This window comes from Aphelocoma coerulescens, chromosome 12 (assembly GCF_041296385.1).
Source record: "Aphelocoma coerulescens isolate FSJ_1873_10779 chromosome 12, UR_Acoe_1.0, whole genome shotgun sequence".
NCBI lineage: Eukaryota > Metazoa > Chordata > Aves > Passeriformes > Corvidae > Aphelocoma > Aphelocoma coerulescens.
Window position 1 is genome coordinate 21,552,413 of NC_091026.1, and position 14,953 is coordinate 21,567,365.

General features: G+C 40.0%; 1 protein-coding gene and 1 long non-coding RNA gene across 2 annotated transcripts in view; one reads left to right on the forward strand and one right to left on the reverse strand.

The window, feature by feature from the left end:
• The window catches only part of LOC138117843 (uncharacterized), a 35,644-nt gene extending 20,796 nt beyond the window's left edge, over window positions 1–14,848 (reverse strand). Inside the window, exon 1 of the long non-coding RNA XR_011154886.1 lies at window positions 14,761–14,848. This is a non-coding gene — a long non-coding RNA (uncharacterized lncRNA). The remainder of the gene's footprint in view (window positions 1–14,760) is intronic.
• TRH (thyrotropin releasing hormone) lies at window positions 5,130–7,777 on the forward strand. Its single transcript, XM_069028431.1, has 2 exons — window positions 5,130–6,089; window positions 6,956–7,777. Exons 1-2 carry the CDS (start codon window positions 5,894–5,896, stop codon window positions 7,528–7,530), a joined length of 771 nt encoding a protein of 256 aa, XP_068884532.1. The 5' UTR covers window positions 5,130–5,893; the 3' UTR covers window positions 7,531–7,777.
• Window positions 14,849–14,953: the final 105 nt, after the last annotated feature.

Consider the following 14,953-nt stretch of genomic DNA (forward strand, 5'->3'; position numbering starts at 1 on the left):
CAAGAAACAGGGCACAGTGGTATTCTTTCTGAAGATGGCCAATTTCTTCCCAAATCACAGGGTTCTTTCAACTAGAAAACTATAGAAATGACCATGCATAAACATTGTGGAGATAATTATAAAATAAAGAACCACTACAATGAATCTATTGAGATCTTTAATTCCAAACTGCCACCATCCCAGAAGGAACAAACTGTGAGTTAGTCTGACTCTTAAGTATACAATTAAGCGTGTCAAGTTTTGGCTCCATAATATGCTGTTTAATATTGAAAAATCTGTCAGTAAACCAGTATGTGGCATTAATGTCATAATGCTTTGGTTTTGCTTCCTCATGGAACAATAAAACTATTTAGTCAAGACAAGCAACATGTTATTTATACACCTTTTGGCAACAGTTTTAATGCTATGTGGGATACTGCCCTTTCCTTCTAATATAATAGTTCCCTTTTTGGATTGAAATTGATGAGGAGAGCTGTGTATGTGTTCCATGTGGAATTTATTCAGTAATTCTATTAAGGGCTTCCTCACAAAGAAATAAATGTTCTCAATCTCCTTCTATACTCAACCTACTCATTATTTAAAACAGAAGGCCTAATCTCTCCCTATACTAAATTTCCTCAAAGGGTTTTCTATTAGTTTCAATGAATTCAAAGAATTAAGCTTCAACACGTTTATATTTGCAAAACTATGAAACTCTGGGGCTTACAGTCAGAGTAGAAGGTTTTGCCATTTCTGGAATTTTTGAGCAGGAGGGTGTCAATTGAAGGTTACACAGCCTTCAGAAGGGATCCTTTACATGTCCTTACCATGTTCAGGTCATGCTTCAAGTGCCATTCAGCATCAGCCAGCAGAACTTCTAATAATTTCACAAGATTCTCCAGGCCAATTCCTTCAGCTGGCTCTAACTAAAGTTTGTCCCCAAAAGGCCTCAGAGCTCACATCACAAACAAGTGTTTACCACTACAGACACTTGCACTAAGCAACAAGAGAAGTACCATGGTGGGGGCCTAGTGCTGGAAGAAACAGAACATGGTAGACAAGTTACCTTCATTTCCCTTCCTAGATCTTATATTTGCAGCTAATGAAAATGAATGGGAAAGCTGTCCTTATTATTCCTCAAGGGTTTTGGTTTTGTGATGACTTGCAGCAAAACCAGCTGGGCTGTGATAAGCTGTGCTGCTGCCCACAGTGAAGCCCCCCTGGCTGGGCATGTCTGCACAAAGGGATCACTTTTGCTAATGCTGGCAGTGACCACAGTAGGCTGCATTTCAAAAACCTCCTTCACGTGTCATTACATCCACTCAGTACTGCCTAGGTCCATTTACTTAGCAAATGAATTTTGGGGACTAGTAGAAAGAAGTTGCTTGGAACCCTGCCTTCAGTAATAGGACTAATATTTGAGACAAGGTTTATAGATTAGGTATAATATCTTGTATTGACATCTATTACCATGAAAAGCAGACAGTTCTGGGGGATCACAAGTCCTTTTTTAGTCCTAAGAGGAGAGACAGACTTTGAGATACGATTGCATTTCCTCAGGTCTAAGAAAGGTTTATACTCCTGAAGGCTTGCCTCCCTTGTAAAACTATACTATGAGTCTAATAATAAACCATCTAAAGATCATTGTGGCTGTACACACTCTGGCACTCTGATGTCAAAATCAAAATCAAAATGAAGAAAAGCTGGAATTATATCTCTCACAAAAATAAAATACATCCTCCTGCAGGGCAAACTATTTACCTGTTCTTATGCAGGAAGGATCATGTTAAGAAGATCACATGGAAAAAGAAGAGTTGTCCACCTATTACTGATATCCATCTCCCTGATTTTCTGCCTGAGTAGTTCAATCAAGGAACAAACTGGGAGGAGTGATATGAACAAAGTGTGCTTTTACATTTTCCAGACTAAACAAAAGAGCTGATTTGCCTCTCATTTCTGTTAGCAAACAAATCATTCCTAATTCACAACACTGTTAACAAGAGGAAGTTCAGACAGAACAGCTTAGATTTGCAGTCATTGCAAGAAATACAATTCAGGAAATATCCAAGAGGATAAAGTTATTTAAAGAGATGAGGAGATTGAAACTACAGTCCTAGTGACAATGTACAAGTAATAAAAATTAATGGGATGCCTTAAGTAGCCAGTGGAGGTTCTCAGCCTCTCAGTCTTGCACACAGAAGTGACGTCATGTAGGTAACCTTTTAAATGAAAAAGATGTGTCTCTTGTGAGGTACTACCAAAAACCAAACCTGTTTTCAATAAAGGAATGCTAAGTGAATAGATTCTGGTGTCACTTCCTGACTTTAAAACTACTGATCTGTGACAAAAGGCAAACCACTTCAAAATTCAGCATCTCCTAGTGAAACTGGGATGCAGTGAAGCATTAATTCCAAACAAGAGTATTTTTTATTCCTATAGGTCAAGAAAAGCAGTTCCCACAACAACTTATATATTTCAGGATTCTTAGAGGGATGGCCATACTAAAAATGAGCTATGTACTTCAGTTACTTACCTCTGACAGTTTCAACAGCAAGGCAGTCAAAGTAAGACGTAAAAATTCAAAAATCTGCCAAGGAGAACTTTCTACCTGACTCCAGGCTGTCATAGCTGACTAACTGCACTAAACATGAGTGTCTGTATTCTTTAAAACAGAGATCAGACTTGGGATAGGAGCAGAATTTCTCATTATTCACCTTCATTTTTAGGGACCAACTGTGTGGCCAGTGACAGCCCCAATGCTAAGGCCCCATTGCTGTGAACACCAACACTGAGCTGGGCAAGTGCTCAGCACAAGTAGAGGCACCAAGCTCCTGGTGGTGCGTGGCTGGTGACTGCAGTCAGCAATACAAGCAGCATGTTGGGCAGGGGAGGAACACAGACCTCAGTTCACACAGATCACATGTAAGGGTCTGACTCTGGTTTTGGGGAGGAGTTGTCTGCCTCCCAGTTTCTTCATTTAGAAGCCCTTTGAAAAGCTGGGGTGCCCTTGAGAATGTTTAAAAGAAAAATAAGGAACTTCCTCAACGGAGCTGATACAAAAGATCGAGGGACTTGATGCACCTGTGATAAAATACAGCAGTTAGACAAAGGGGTTGAGGATCACAGTGGTGCTGAAATGCTGTATTTAGGTATGAAATGTAGTAGTTCAACATCTCAGTGCAATTCTAGAACCTACCACAGACTTACATGCCGCCTGGGAGCCAAACCCTGTGCTCACACAAGCTCTGGGCAAGTCTGGGGTATCCATGCATTTGTGACAAGACAAAAAAGTATAGCTTGGAAGACTCTGGAGTTTGAGAAAACAAACTCTCCCTTCTACCCATGAATTCATCTCAGTGTCATGAGTAATTGTGCAGTGAGGGGGAGGAAAGAACATTTACACTTATAAAATAAACCTCCAGAAATCTTTTAAATAGAAAAATCACCTGCAGGGAAAATGAAACTGAAAAAAATGTGGCTGGAAAAAAGCCAAACAAAACTCTAAAAGGAAGGATATTATATTAAAAAGAGACAGTTTTCCAGCTGTGAAATAGAAAAAGGACATTTTTCATGAAAATAACCTGACTCCTTGAGGTGTTAATTTTAACTTTCTTCCTTTAAACAAAGCATTAAAACTCTACTAAATGAGTCCAAAATAAGATAAAAATACATCTGAACAAGGAGGTAAAGCTGGTCAGGCAGGAAGTCCTGGGCATTGCACTGTGAATATAATTTTGCACCTGCTGAGGGGCTTTGCATGGGGATGTAATTGTAACACAGGACTTCATCCATGTTCTCTAAAGACAAGCTCAAAAGTGTCAAGAAGCAGATTTTAATGAGAATGAAACCAGGCAGTTTCCCATTTTATCAATGCCCACTTTCATTTACAGGGCAACACAGTAATTGTTTAAACTCAGGTATCATGCCTGAGAGACCTTAAGGAGTTATTACACCTAGGAAATGCCAAGCAGCTGTGCCCCCTGTACGAGCAGTACTGTGTGGAGCAATGTCTTAAATAGACAGATGGGTTAGAGACCAGAGTCTTATTTCTAGTTACAATAGTACAGTGCTTTTTGAAGCACATAGCAGCAACATAAACACGTTTTAATACTTAATGCTGTGCACGCCATATTCTAAAATACTCTGTGGAAGCTTATGCCAAGAAAATATGGAATTGTATGCCAGAAACTGTATTGTGTCATTCAGAACAAGAACCCATGGTATACACTTATTTAAATATAATCCATTACATTTTTGCCACAGGCTCTTAAATTTCTGTTTGATGCTACAGAAGTAGAGTAACTATATGGTTTCCTCTCACATCAGTGAAATCAGTAAATAAATAGTGAGGGAGAAAAAAGAACATATGCCAATTGTCTTTCTTGCCTAGCCTAATTAATTACCTACCTCTCTGCATCTACTCCAAAACACCTGCTTAGTAGAGGACAAACAAGCTTAGTTTTGTTAAGCAAAGAAAATCTCCTTTTCTTTATGCTGAGTTACATAAAATTCAACATAATCTCTTCAGAGAATGGGAAAATAACAATTTCTGGGAGTCGAGCATGGGCATATGGAGGCCAGCAGATAACTGTGTGAATCTTAAAATGAATCCAAAATGTAGCTCTCTGAGAGCAGTAAAAAAACAAACAAAAAAGAACACATCATATCCCTTAAATTACCTCAGAGCTATTTGCATAAAGGGTCCAGAGGCAGTACAGTATAAGTACAGAGATGTGAGCCATCCAGAGAGCACACAGCAACGCTTCTGCTGGGTACTCCGTGTGCCTGCGGCAGCAAAAGGGCAACTCTGAAGCTCAGAGGCACAAACAGCTTTAAAGGACTTGGCAGATGCATCAAGCAAAAATCTGAAACTACAAATCAGGTAATTAATCAAGTAATTTCCTTTTTAGCAGATTCTACCTTTCTGTCTAAAGATTGCTCTGAGTCAAACAGCCTAGGCAATGTTCTTAGGGCTGTTACTCAAGGATTTCATCAGAAGTAATAAAAACCTGCCAATAAGAAAGGTAATAAACTTATTCTCTATTTTAGATATTTGTAAGACTTCATAAAACTGTGCATTTCTTTTATGTTCTGAAGATATAATTAAGCTAAATGACTGCTATAGTAGTATTAAAGATGTATTCCATTCTACTGAAGGAACTCTGCTTACTGTAAAATAAATCCCTAAGTGTGTTAGGAATTCAGTGCTAGCTAGAAGAAATAGAAAAATACTTGGTATCTGGGCAAGAGGTAGTAGAGGACACAATTATTATTATGTCTCTGAAAAAAGTATGAGGTACTTCCCTCATTTCTTTCCATGCAAGAAATCTCCCTGCCCCACAGAGCATAGCTCTCTTTTTATCCTGACAAATACCCAGGCACATGGCTACTTTAAATGTATAAAAAAACCCAGTTAAAAACTAGGGGATTATTTAGGTTTGGCTTTAACTAAAGGTGGAATGGAATTGCTGCTAATCCCAGTATCATTTTAAAATGAACCCTTAGCAAAGGGAATTGCCTGGTGGAAATAGCAGGTGTAGGTGTCTGTACTTTGTGGGTACATGGTTCAAGGGGGAAATTAAGTTTGCCTCTTGTCAGGCAGCAGAGTAAAATCACTGTTTTTCAGAATCACCTGTGCATTAGGAAGTTCATATCATATTTATTCTGCCAGAAAAATGAACAACTGCCTGGTTTTAATTATGAAGAATTTAGATCCTTTGGAGGATAAAAAACAAACTGAGAGGTTAGTAACAGAAATGAGGGAAGACCCTAAGAGACTTCAATCCCTGCAGCAGTGCCATATTTGTTTTTTTCAGTGTCTGGAAATATTCCTGTTATTGCTAGGTTTGCTTGCTCCATCCTCCTCCCCTGTTGTTCTCTGTCCAATGGAAGTTGCAGGAACCCCTGTCCCACAATGCCATCTATCCAGCTGTCACTGCTACTCCTCTGCTTGACCTTGTGTGGTGTTTGCTTCAACGGGGGACATCTCCTTCCAGAGGAGAGTGAGAACATGGGAAGAAGTCCCCTGGATGACATCCTTCAGAGATCTGAAAGCCTCATTCTTCAGTCTGTCCTCAAGAAAGCTGAAAAGGAAGAAGAGATTAATAAAGGTATATATTCCACTGGGGACACCCATTTGGTGATGGTACAGCACTTGGCTGAGATCATTAGATCCAAGGTATCATTTCTAGGTTCTGATGTTCATACTTAGCACTAGAACTAAGGGGAGGGGAAGGATAAGAGGGCTGCTGCAATACACTGGCAGATAGTTCTTCAAGGATGCTTTCTTCTCTAAGATCTCTTTTCTCAGGAAAGGCCGTACTATCACTAAGCAGCTGCTGCATAATAAAATGGTAGAAGCCTGTCACAGAAAACCTGCTTGTCTGGCAGGTACTTCCCTAGGGAAGCTCTAAGAGCACCCATGAAGGACATTCTGCAGTTGTGGACCCTATACCTAATGCAAATTCGAGGTGGGGGTGCTGCCATTCACCTACTACCTCAATCCACTGGTTCCTTCCTACTCCCCAAGAAAAGTGGGCTTTTTCCATGGCTGGGAATGCTAGAGGCTGCTTCACTGTCTGCAGCTCCCACCTTGTAGATGCTCTGCTACCACTAGTCACAGCAGAAGATCAGACTCAGGGATTGCAAGAAACACCCCATAGGTGCCTGCCAGCAAAAAGGAGCACAGGGTCTTTCCACAGTGGAAGATGAGCTGGCCCCAAGCACCCACAGGAAAAGCCATCTTCCCTCTTTGCATCAATGCTGAGAATTGGTTGTGCTGATCCAAGACCTGAAGTACTAAGAAGAGCTTAAGAATGAGTAAGAGATACTAATATGACTGTTATGACTGTAAGCTGGAAATACTGAGTTGGCTTTCAAAGAGCAACAGATTATGATCCTGCTCCACAAATTCCTATTACAACTTCCTTAGTCAGTATTATGGGGTCTTATTAACGTTATTCTTTTCCTTGGACAGAATCAAATGCCCCTCTGCTACAATGGCTTTCCAAAAGACAACACCCTGGGAAAAAGTACCTAAGTAACCTGGAGAAGAGACAGCATCCTGGAAAAAGAGATGTTGAGAAAGACACATCTTATGGAGACATTCAGAAGAGGCAGCATCCAGGAAAAAGAGACACAGATGACCTTGGTATCTATCTGGAGCTGAAAAGGCAACAGCCTCCTGGCAGAAAGTCACTGTTGGATCAGTTTGCTAACAGCCCTTGGGCACAGCTAACCTACATGAATGAGTTATCCAAAAGAGAACATCCAGGCAGAAGATATCCTATGTACAAGCACCAGCATCCCAGCAAAAGAGGCTGGAATTATGAGGTAGACCTATATGGTGAGAAACACCAGCATCCTGGAAAAAGGCACTGGAATTCTGACAGCTCAGATGACACAGGCCCCTGCAACCTTCAGGAGTCATTTACCTGTCACAAAGGCAGCTTGTTGCTTGATTTAGTAGAAGATGTTAGCAGAGACAGGGTAGAAGAAAAACGTCAGCACCCAGGAAAGAGATCAGCATGGGAGAGTGAAACAGAGGAATAAGAAAATAATTGTGTAGCATTTGCATTTGGTGAAGTAAGCTGCCAGATCACCAAAACATTCCATTCACTCCCTTTTGGCTTCCTGTTGCTGACCTCTGCACCTATCTTTCAGTGTGTTAATGTTCCCATCCAAGTTAATGGCTTTGTCACACACTTAAAGCAAAGGAACCATCTGAATGGAACAGGCAAGTACTGAGAATCTTCAACTCCCCCACTTTAGGAAGAGTGCTTATTTTCTTAGGAGCTCAGACCCCAGAATAATCCAGCTATGTGTTCCTAAATTAATAAAACATGCTCTTAAATTTCTGTTCTGATGCTACTGAAGTAGAGTAACTATATGGTTTCCCTCACATCAGTGAAATCAGTAAATAAATAGTGAGGGAGAAAAAGGAACATACGCAAATTGTTTCAAAATGAAATAGAGCAGGTTTTCAGTTCTAAATGTTAACATTCTGGAGACCTGAGTCCTTGTACACTATAACCTGTCCAGACAGTAAGCACTATAAAGAGACAGAAACAGTTTCAACTGGAACAAAACAGATGAGTGACTTCACAGTTTGACTTGGAACTGGCACAGGAAAACCTTTTACACCTAAGAGGCTACAGACTGCAAAGGGTTAATGCATCCCTGAACATCTCAAGCACACATTGTGACCCTCCTGACTGTGTACAGCTCACACTAGAACTCCCACCCTGGTGTGTCCACACTTCAGTCATGCCACTTGAAAACATCCCTTCTCCTCAGACAATTAGTAATAAAGAGATCCTTTCCTTCCAGTTAGGATTTCTGATTTCTCTCCTCTCAAAGGAATGCTTTTATTTTCTGTGGTCAGACTTTCAAAAGTGTTCATTTGATATGAATTATCCAATAAACATGAATAGTCAACTCTGGTGTCCTTATTGGTTGTGCAAACACAGTGCAGTAATGTAAAAAACATACAACCAACTCAAGCTAAATAAATTAACATCAAAGTGTATTTTTCTACATACAATTTCCTTGCATGTTGGTGGTCAGCACATGCTTGTACTTAAAACTGTTACACTACTGAAGCAGGAGGATGATAGACTCCCTTTTCAAATCTTCCACCTGTATGACACACAATAGATTTACTGATTTTTGCAATTGATACGCAGTTACTGAGCACACTGAGTTACTCATATCACTTCTTGTACATTCAAAGAGGTTACAGCACATCAATATTTTGCTAGAATGTTGTTTTTACGAACATATGAGTATATTTTCCACCAACATTCACCCTCAATACCATTGAGACACATTAGCTGACTTGAAGCTCCTCAGTTACAGAAGTCAGCTTTGCCATATGGTTTAGCTACCCTGAAGAAAAATAATTAATCATGTCACAAGTTTCACTGAAGGTAGATGCTCACAAGCTGATCAACACTTAACATGGTCTATCAAACAATTTTTAACTTTGGAGGTAATATGCTGTTCAGTATGCAACAACGGGCACACCTCTTCTATTGACAGGGGGTTTCTAATAAACAAGTGCTGAAGAAATCCTTAGAGAAGATAGCTGGGGACATTCCATATACTTCAACTTCTTTCAGCACACTTTCTATTTATGATGCCTTTAAAAATGTTTCATTTGCATTTTATCAGGGAAAAAAGATTACTCTGAAGGATACCATTTCATATACCATTTTTGGCAATGAATGAATGTTTTTTAAACCCTGGGGAACACTACTTGCTATGAAATGTTCAAAATAAGTGAAAAACATGAAAGAAAAAATTATCAAGTAGGTAAACATGGGTGACAGCAAGGATTACATATTTCAAAAGTTCTTTTTTTTTTAAATAACTCAATGTAGTATTTCAAATTGTCCAGATTTTTTTTTAATCAAAAGGACATTTTCTCCCAGTATCTGCATGAAAATTTCATTTCTATTTATTAATTTCTTCCTGTTATCTGCAATGTTGCAGACATACTAAGAGGCCAAGTACACTCTTTCTCCTACAGACATCATTCTCAGAGCACTGACTGCCCCTGGGGATTTGACACTTTTGTGACTATGAAGCCTATACAAGCACAAGTTCGAAGTTAAGTATTTGTCAGATTTATCCAGACCCTAAAAGCTTTTTGGCTCTGGAGTTTGGTTAAGGAACTAAGCAGAAAATAGCCAGCTTTTATACTATAATGCTATGCTTCTTTGAATAGTAAATATAGTGCAATCTCTTAGCAATATGTTTAGTTATAAGAATTTGTTAATTGTACATCTCTCTCATCATCTTATTTTTATTGTATACCTTCCCCTAACTGTCACTTTTTATTAGAACTTAAGAGAATTTAATATCCATGCAAACATTCACAAGTAACTAGCTTTGCTCTGTCACTCACACTGTGACAACTGCAGAACCAGGCCTTGCAGCTGCACAGTTCCCTGAGGAGGTGCACTATCTGTCTGTCAAGCAGGCTGGGGCTCTTCAGTGAGAACAAACCAGCAGCAGACAAAGGTCATGGAAGTCAGTAGAAAAATCTCCTCTGCAGAATCTGAATTAAATCCACAGAGCAAAGCTGTGCAATGGCCCTAATGTGGCAGCAGTCATGCAAAATCTTATTTCCAGCTTTAATTGAGACTAAAACAACCTCGCCAGATGAGTTTTTTGTTGATTCCACTACAGTTTTATATTTCTGGGTATTACCAGTTACTGAGACATAAGGGAGTTTGATTCCTAAAGCACAGATTTTACTTCAAAACGAGCTTTGTTTTTAATGGGAGGAGAAAGTTCATGTGAACCAGCTGTATAATTAATATTTCCTGCAACTATTTTCTACACCTCTCACTATTACTGTTCTATGCCCCCTCCCACACACTTATGAGCCTTGACCTCTTTGCTGACCCACTGTAATTAGTAAGGGCTGAGTGTTTCCAAGGGACATGTGGCGCCAATGAACACCTTTATTACTACTTATAACGGCTCATCAGTTGAAAAAGTTTGAAAAAAGTTTGAAAAAAGTATCATCACCACAGATAGAGTCACTGCTTCCCTGGTAACTCACCAGTTAACATCAGAGGGTCAGCTGCAAGTTTAAAGCATCGCTCAGGACATTGTTATAAATAAAAAATATGATCTAAAGAAGTCAAGTGGAGAATGCAAGAGGGATGAGACTGTGTGAGGTCTAGATTGTACAGAGACATGACACAAAAAATGAAGACAGCGAAATCCTTTTGATTTTAGGAAATGGGTATGTGGACTATCAGCACTGGGGTGCAGAAGCCTCTCTCCCCTTCCAATAAGAACAACATGAACTCCCCACTCCCACAGGGTAATGAAGAAGGGGTGGACACAGAGACCTTCAATAAAACCAGATGGGAAACTCCTTGAGAAAAATGAGTTAATCTACCTGCCTTAAGATTACTTTTAGACCTGTGTGAAGACATTCATGCTTTGTTTCTTTGATGAAACCAATACAGCTTAAAAGTCCTAAGAAGGAAACAAAGGAAAGGACATTTGTCAGGTACCAGACAATTCACCTTGTCTGCTTCCACAAGATGGAAGGAGCACCAGCTGAAGGAGTGTTACTAGATCATAAATTGTATTGGTATGCTAGAGTGGGATACCAGTTTCTGATAGAGATGGGGCATGACAGATACCAATATAATGGAATGATCCCAGCCAAAAGGTGAAAACAGCTCTTGAATTTATTTCAGCCACTGTGGTTTGTACTGATGGCCACTGAACCAGACAAGACAACAGCATGTCACAGAAGGGTTGAGAGACTGAAGGAACACCTTCCTCACTTACAGGTCACATTCCCTCCCCTTCTTCCTGTTCATATGCATTGGAAAGAGGGGGAATCTGGACTGAATAAATTGCACAAATACCCCTGCAATATGGAATGGGGGTAAATGAGGATCCAACATGCCATAGTTAGTTGACATCCTCACTCTGTAATGGATGTAATGAATGTGATGCAGCATAGACAATTTAATAGTTGATTGGTATAGGGAAAACATTAGATTATGACTGGGAAAACTAGGGAAAGTGATCTGAAGAGTCTGCTTGAAATATGTTTGCTGATTTAAAGTAATTTTCACAGATAAGCATATGTTTCCACCATACATTCCCTCTTGATTTTGAAGCTCGTACTGTGTGGGGTGTCTGAAGTTTTGTGAAAAAAGAAGAGGAAGAGGAGAAAAGTCAAGACAGATGAAAAATATAGTAAGAATTTATGAATGGTTCTCTGAGCTAAAGCAGTCAAGACAAAAAGCAAGCTCTTTGAACAAGCAAGTGGTGTTGAACAAGAGAGCAACAACAACCCTGCAAAAAAAATCATAAATCATGTCCTGTCAAATACCAACTGGTGGGGGTATTCTGCTTATTGCTTTTAGACATGCTGTCCTCAATAAGGGGATTGGTTGCTGCACAAGTCTGTAGACAGAAGACAAGAGATGTTAGAAGAGACAGCACCCAAATGTGGTGTACTTGACATTTGAAATGAGCCTTGAACGGAATCCAGGCACTGTGGTGCACAGCTCTTACAGTTAAACCATTAAATTAAATGTAAATGCAAAGGAATTCTGAATCTTCCCATCTCTCCTCTTCATAATTCACCTGCTTTATGTAAGTGCTGCCATTCCATGGCACTCAGGACCAATATGACACTCAGGAGCAATATGACAGATTATTCAGCAGTGTTAAGGGACCAAACAAATTTGAGATGGTGACTGGCTTGCAGGTACCGAAGTAGTTAATTGACAAATCAGATAAAAGGGGATCAACAAGTAGTCAGCTGCCACTCTTACAAACCATCAGGCTGTCAGTTTGGATTGATGAGACTGCAAACACAGTAAAAATCATGGGTTTGGCATAGAAATGTAGCTTCTATCCCGTCTACACAGACTAATTAAACAGATTTGTTATGTATCAAAATGTTCAGTATAAGCAACTCGAGTACATTGAATATATGAGCTTTGGTAAACTGAACAGCAATATGAAAATATTTTAGTTCTCTGAACAAAATGAAAAATACAGGAAATTCTGGTTTAGATCCACCTAAACAAACAAACAAAAACATTTTCTCTGATAAATTAAAATCAAAGATCATTAATGTTGTAGGTTTGTGCTAATGTTGAGGTTCATGCTATGCATTTCAGTGTTCAAGAGATTTAAAATGAATTTTTTAAAAATCTATCATTAAATTATAAAATTGAATTTAGGCCAATTTAAAAAACAGCATTAAGTTAAATTAACTGACTATTTAGTTTAGGGAATATTTACAAAGAACATTCTGATTTTCCCAAGGACAGTCTGATTTTTCACTCTGTTTACACTCTACTTACAAAGTCTATATTGAACTCAATGCTGTTAAATTTCAGATATTTTAAACCTTTTTTTCAGTAAGTCATTTTTGTGAAGAACATGCTACTTGAATACCTTGAGAAGTAGACAGGCATAATTTGCATTTACCTCTCCTGTGCTGAGAGCAGATTCCATTGCTAAACATTCTAAATGGCACTGAAGTTATTACAAGAAGTCAGAGAACACAGGTGACCCCAACACATTTCTGATAGGGCTGTGCCATGGCTATGGGGCCAACTGTGTCCCCTTCCTCAGCCATACTCCCACTGAAGTTTCTCGGACATCAGTAGCAATGACCAACTTAGCAACAGACCACATGCTAAAATTCACAGTTAAGACTTATTACAACTCACAAATATATTTTACAACTTATTTACTCACTGTTTGCCAAATGATCTTGAATTCAGCAGAGGAGGAGTTACCTAACAGATGTGGGGTTTTGTTGGTTGAGCTTTTATATCCCAGTGGCAGGATGGGGCCATACAGATCTGACTTTGCTGCTGGAGCAAGTCCTTCTGTGCTACTGCTTGTTTGCATTCATTCACTGTGAGCCATTACTGATACAAATGCAGTCCCCAAGAGCACCTGTAGAATTGCAGAAAGGTTTAATTTGTCCCCAAAACCTCTTCCTATTGCAACTAGCTGGATGAAAACAAATTAACTTTTGAAGCACTGTAAACTGAACTGCTTTAGACTGACCTGGATGTTTTCACTTTGTGAACACTCTTTGTATGGAGAAGTGTGATGAGCCTGACCAAATAACAGCAGCTAAAATCTTCTTGTTTACACCAGCACAAACCTAGATCATGCTCAACATCTGTTAAGGGACACAGAAGCTCAAATTTCCCTTTGGGAGCAAACTGTACCATTCCACACATCACTGTATCTGGCATAACTTTGTAGTATCAGTTCTCTAATTGTCTCTGAGATATTCCCAGTAAGTCTAATACTCTCATAAAGACCCAAATCATACTGAGCAGGTGCAGTCACTTCTTGGGGAATGAGTTCTTCAGGATGGGCTAAAGATCATTTGTATTCAGAAACAGGCAAAAAAGTGGCATTTTCCTTTAAAAATGTTGAGTGAAATTTCTTTTCAAGAGTGATTGATATTACACGGTGTTTTATCAGTACTTGAAAAAAGATTAATCTGATGAGACGTGTTCTCATATGTGTGGTCAAATGTAGAACATGAAAAGGAGCACAATTAACTGAAGATTCGGTGAAATGTTTGATTGTTCGCACACATGCCAGCATGCCATCATCCTCCTCACAACTCACTGCAGGCAGTCCTCACTGCGTGCTTTGTATCCCAAGAGGAGGCCACCAGACTTCAATTGTTCTATTTACCGTTTTAATTAGCCTTTAAGACTTTATTTTTGAAAAAGAGCACTTACTGAAGCTGTGGAAAGACAGGGTTAAGGAAAGAGCTTGCTCTTCTATACAACCTTACACCTGATTCTTACTACTTGGGAACGGCAGGAAAGGATGGACTGCCCGGGTCAACAGGGCTCACAGCTTACAGGCAGGAGAAAAACCTTTACAGCTAAAGCCTGTGAAGTGCACGGCCGAGGCCCCCACAGGCCCTCGGCTGCTCTCAGACGTGCTTGTTGTGCCATCTAGTGACTGCCACGGCTCCCATCCCTTCACACACCCCTTTTTCTGCCCCTTCCCTGCACACTCGTGACAAATGACGCACATGAAACAGAAACCAGAAAACTGAAATGCCGACAGAAACCTCCCCACGAGTCTGCACCTCCATGGATCTTGCAGTTCTTCTAGAGACACGTGCATTGCTGTAGCGCTCTTTCACTGTTCAGTGAGTTATAACTCACTGCCTCGGCAGAGGATAGAAGGGGCAAGGAACAGCAAAGGTAGCTGGTGCCACTTGGTGGCACAGGTATGGCTCACCGCCAGGAAACTGCCCGGCTCCAGCAAATCCAGGGGGACGACACCACAGCACGCGAATCCTCTAAGGCACTGAGCCTCAGGCTGGTTCCTCAGGCTGGTTCTCTTCCTCCCCACCCCATCACGATCCGTGCTGAAAAGGTTTTAAAGGACTTAACCTGGAGGGTAGAAGAGCAGGGCATGGTGAGTGAAAACC

Excerpts from the sequence above, each read along its gene's own strand:
- TRH (XM_069028431.1), top strand. The coding sequence starts at position 5,894 with ATGCCATCTATCCAGCTGTCACTGCTACTCCTCTGCTTGACCTTGTGT. Across the intron at positions 6,090-6,955 it reads GGAAGAAGAGATTAATAAAG|AATCAAATGCCCCTCTGCTA; the intron begins GTATATATTCCA and ends TTCCTTGGACAG.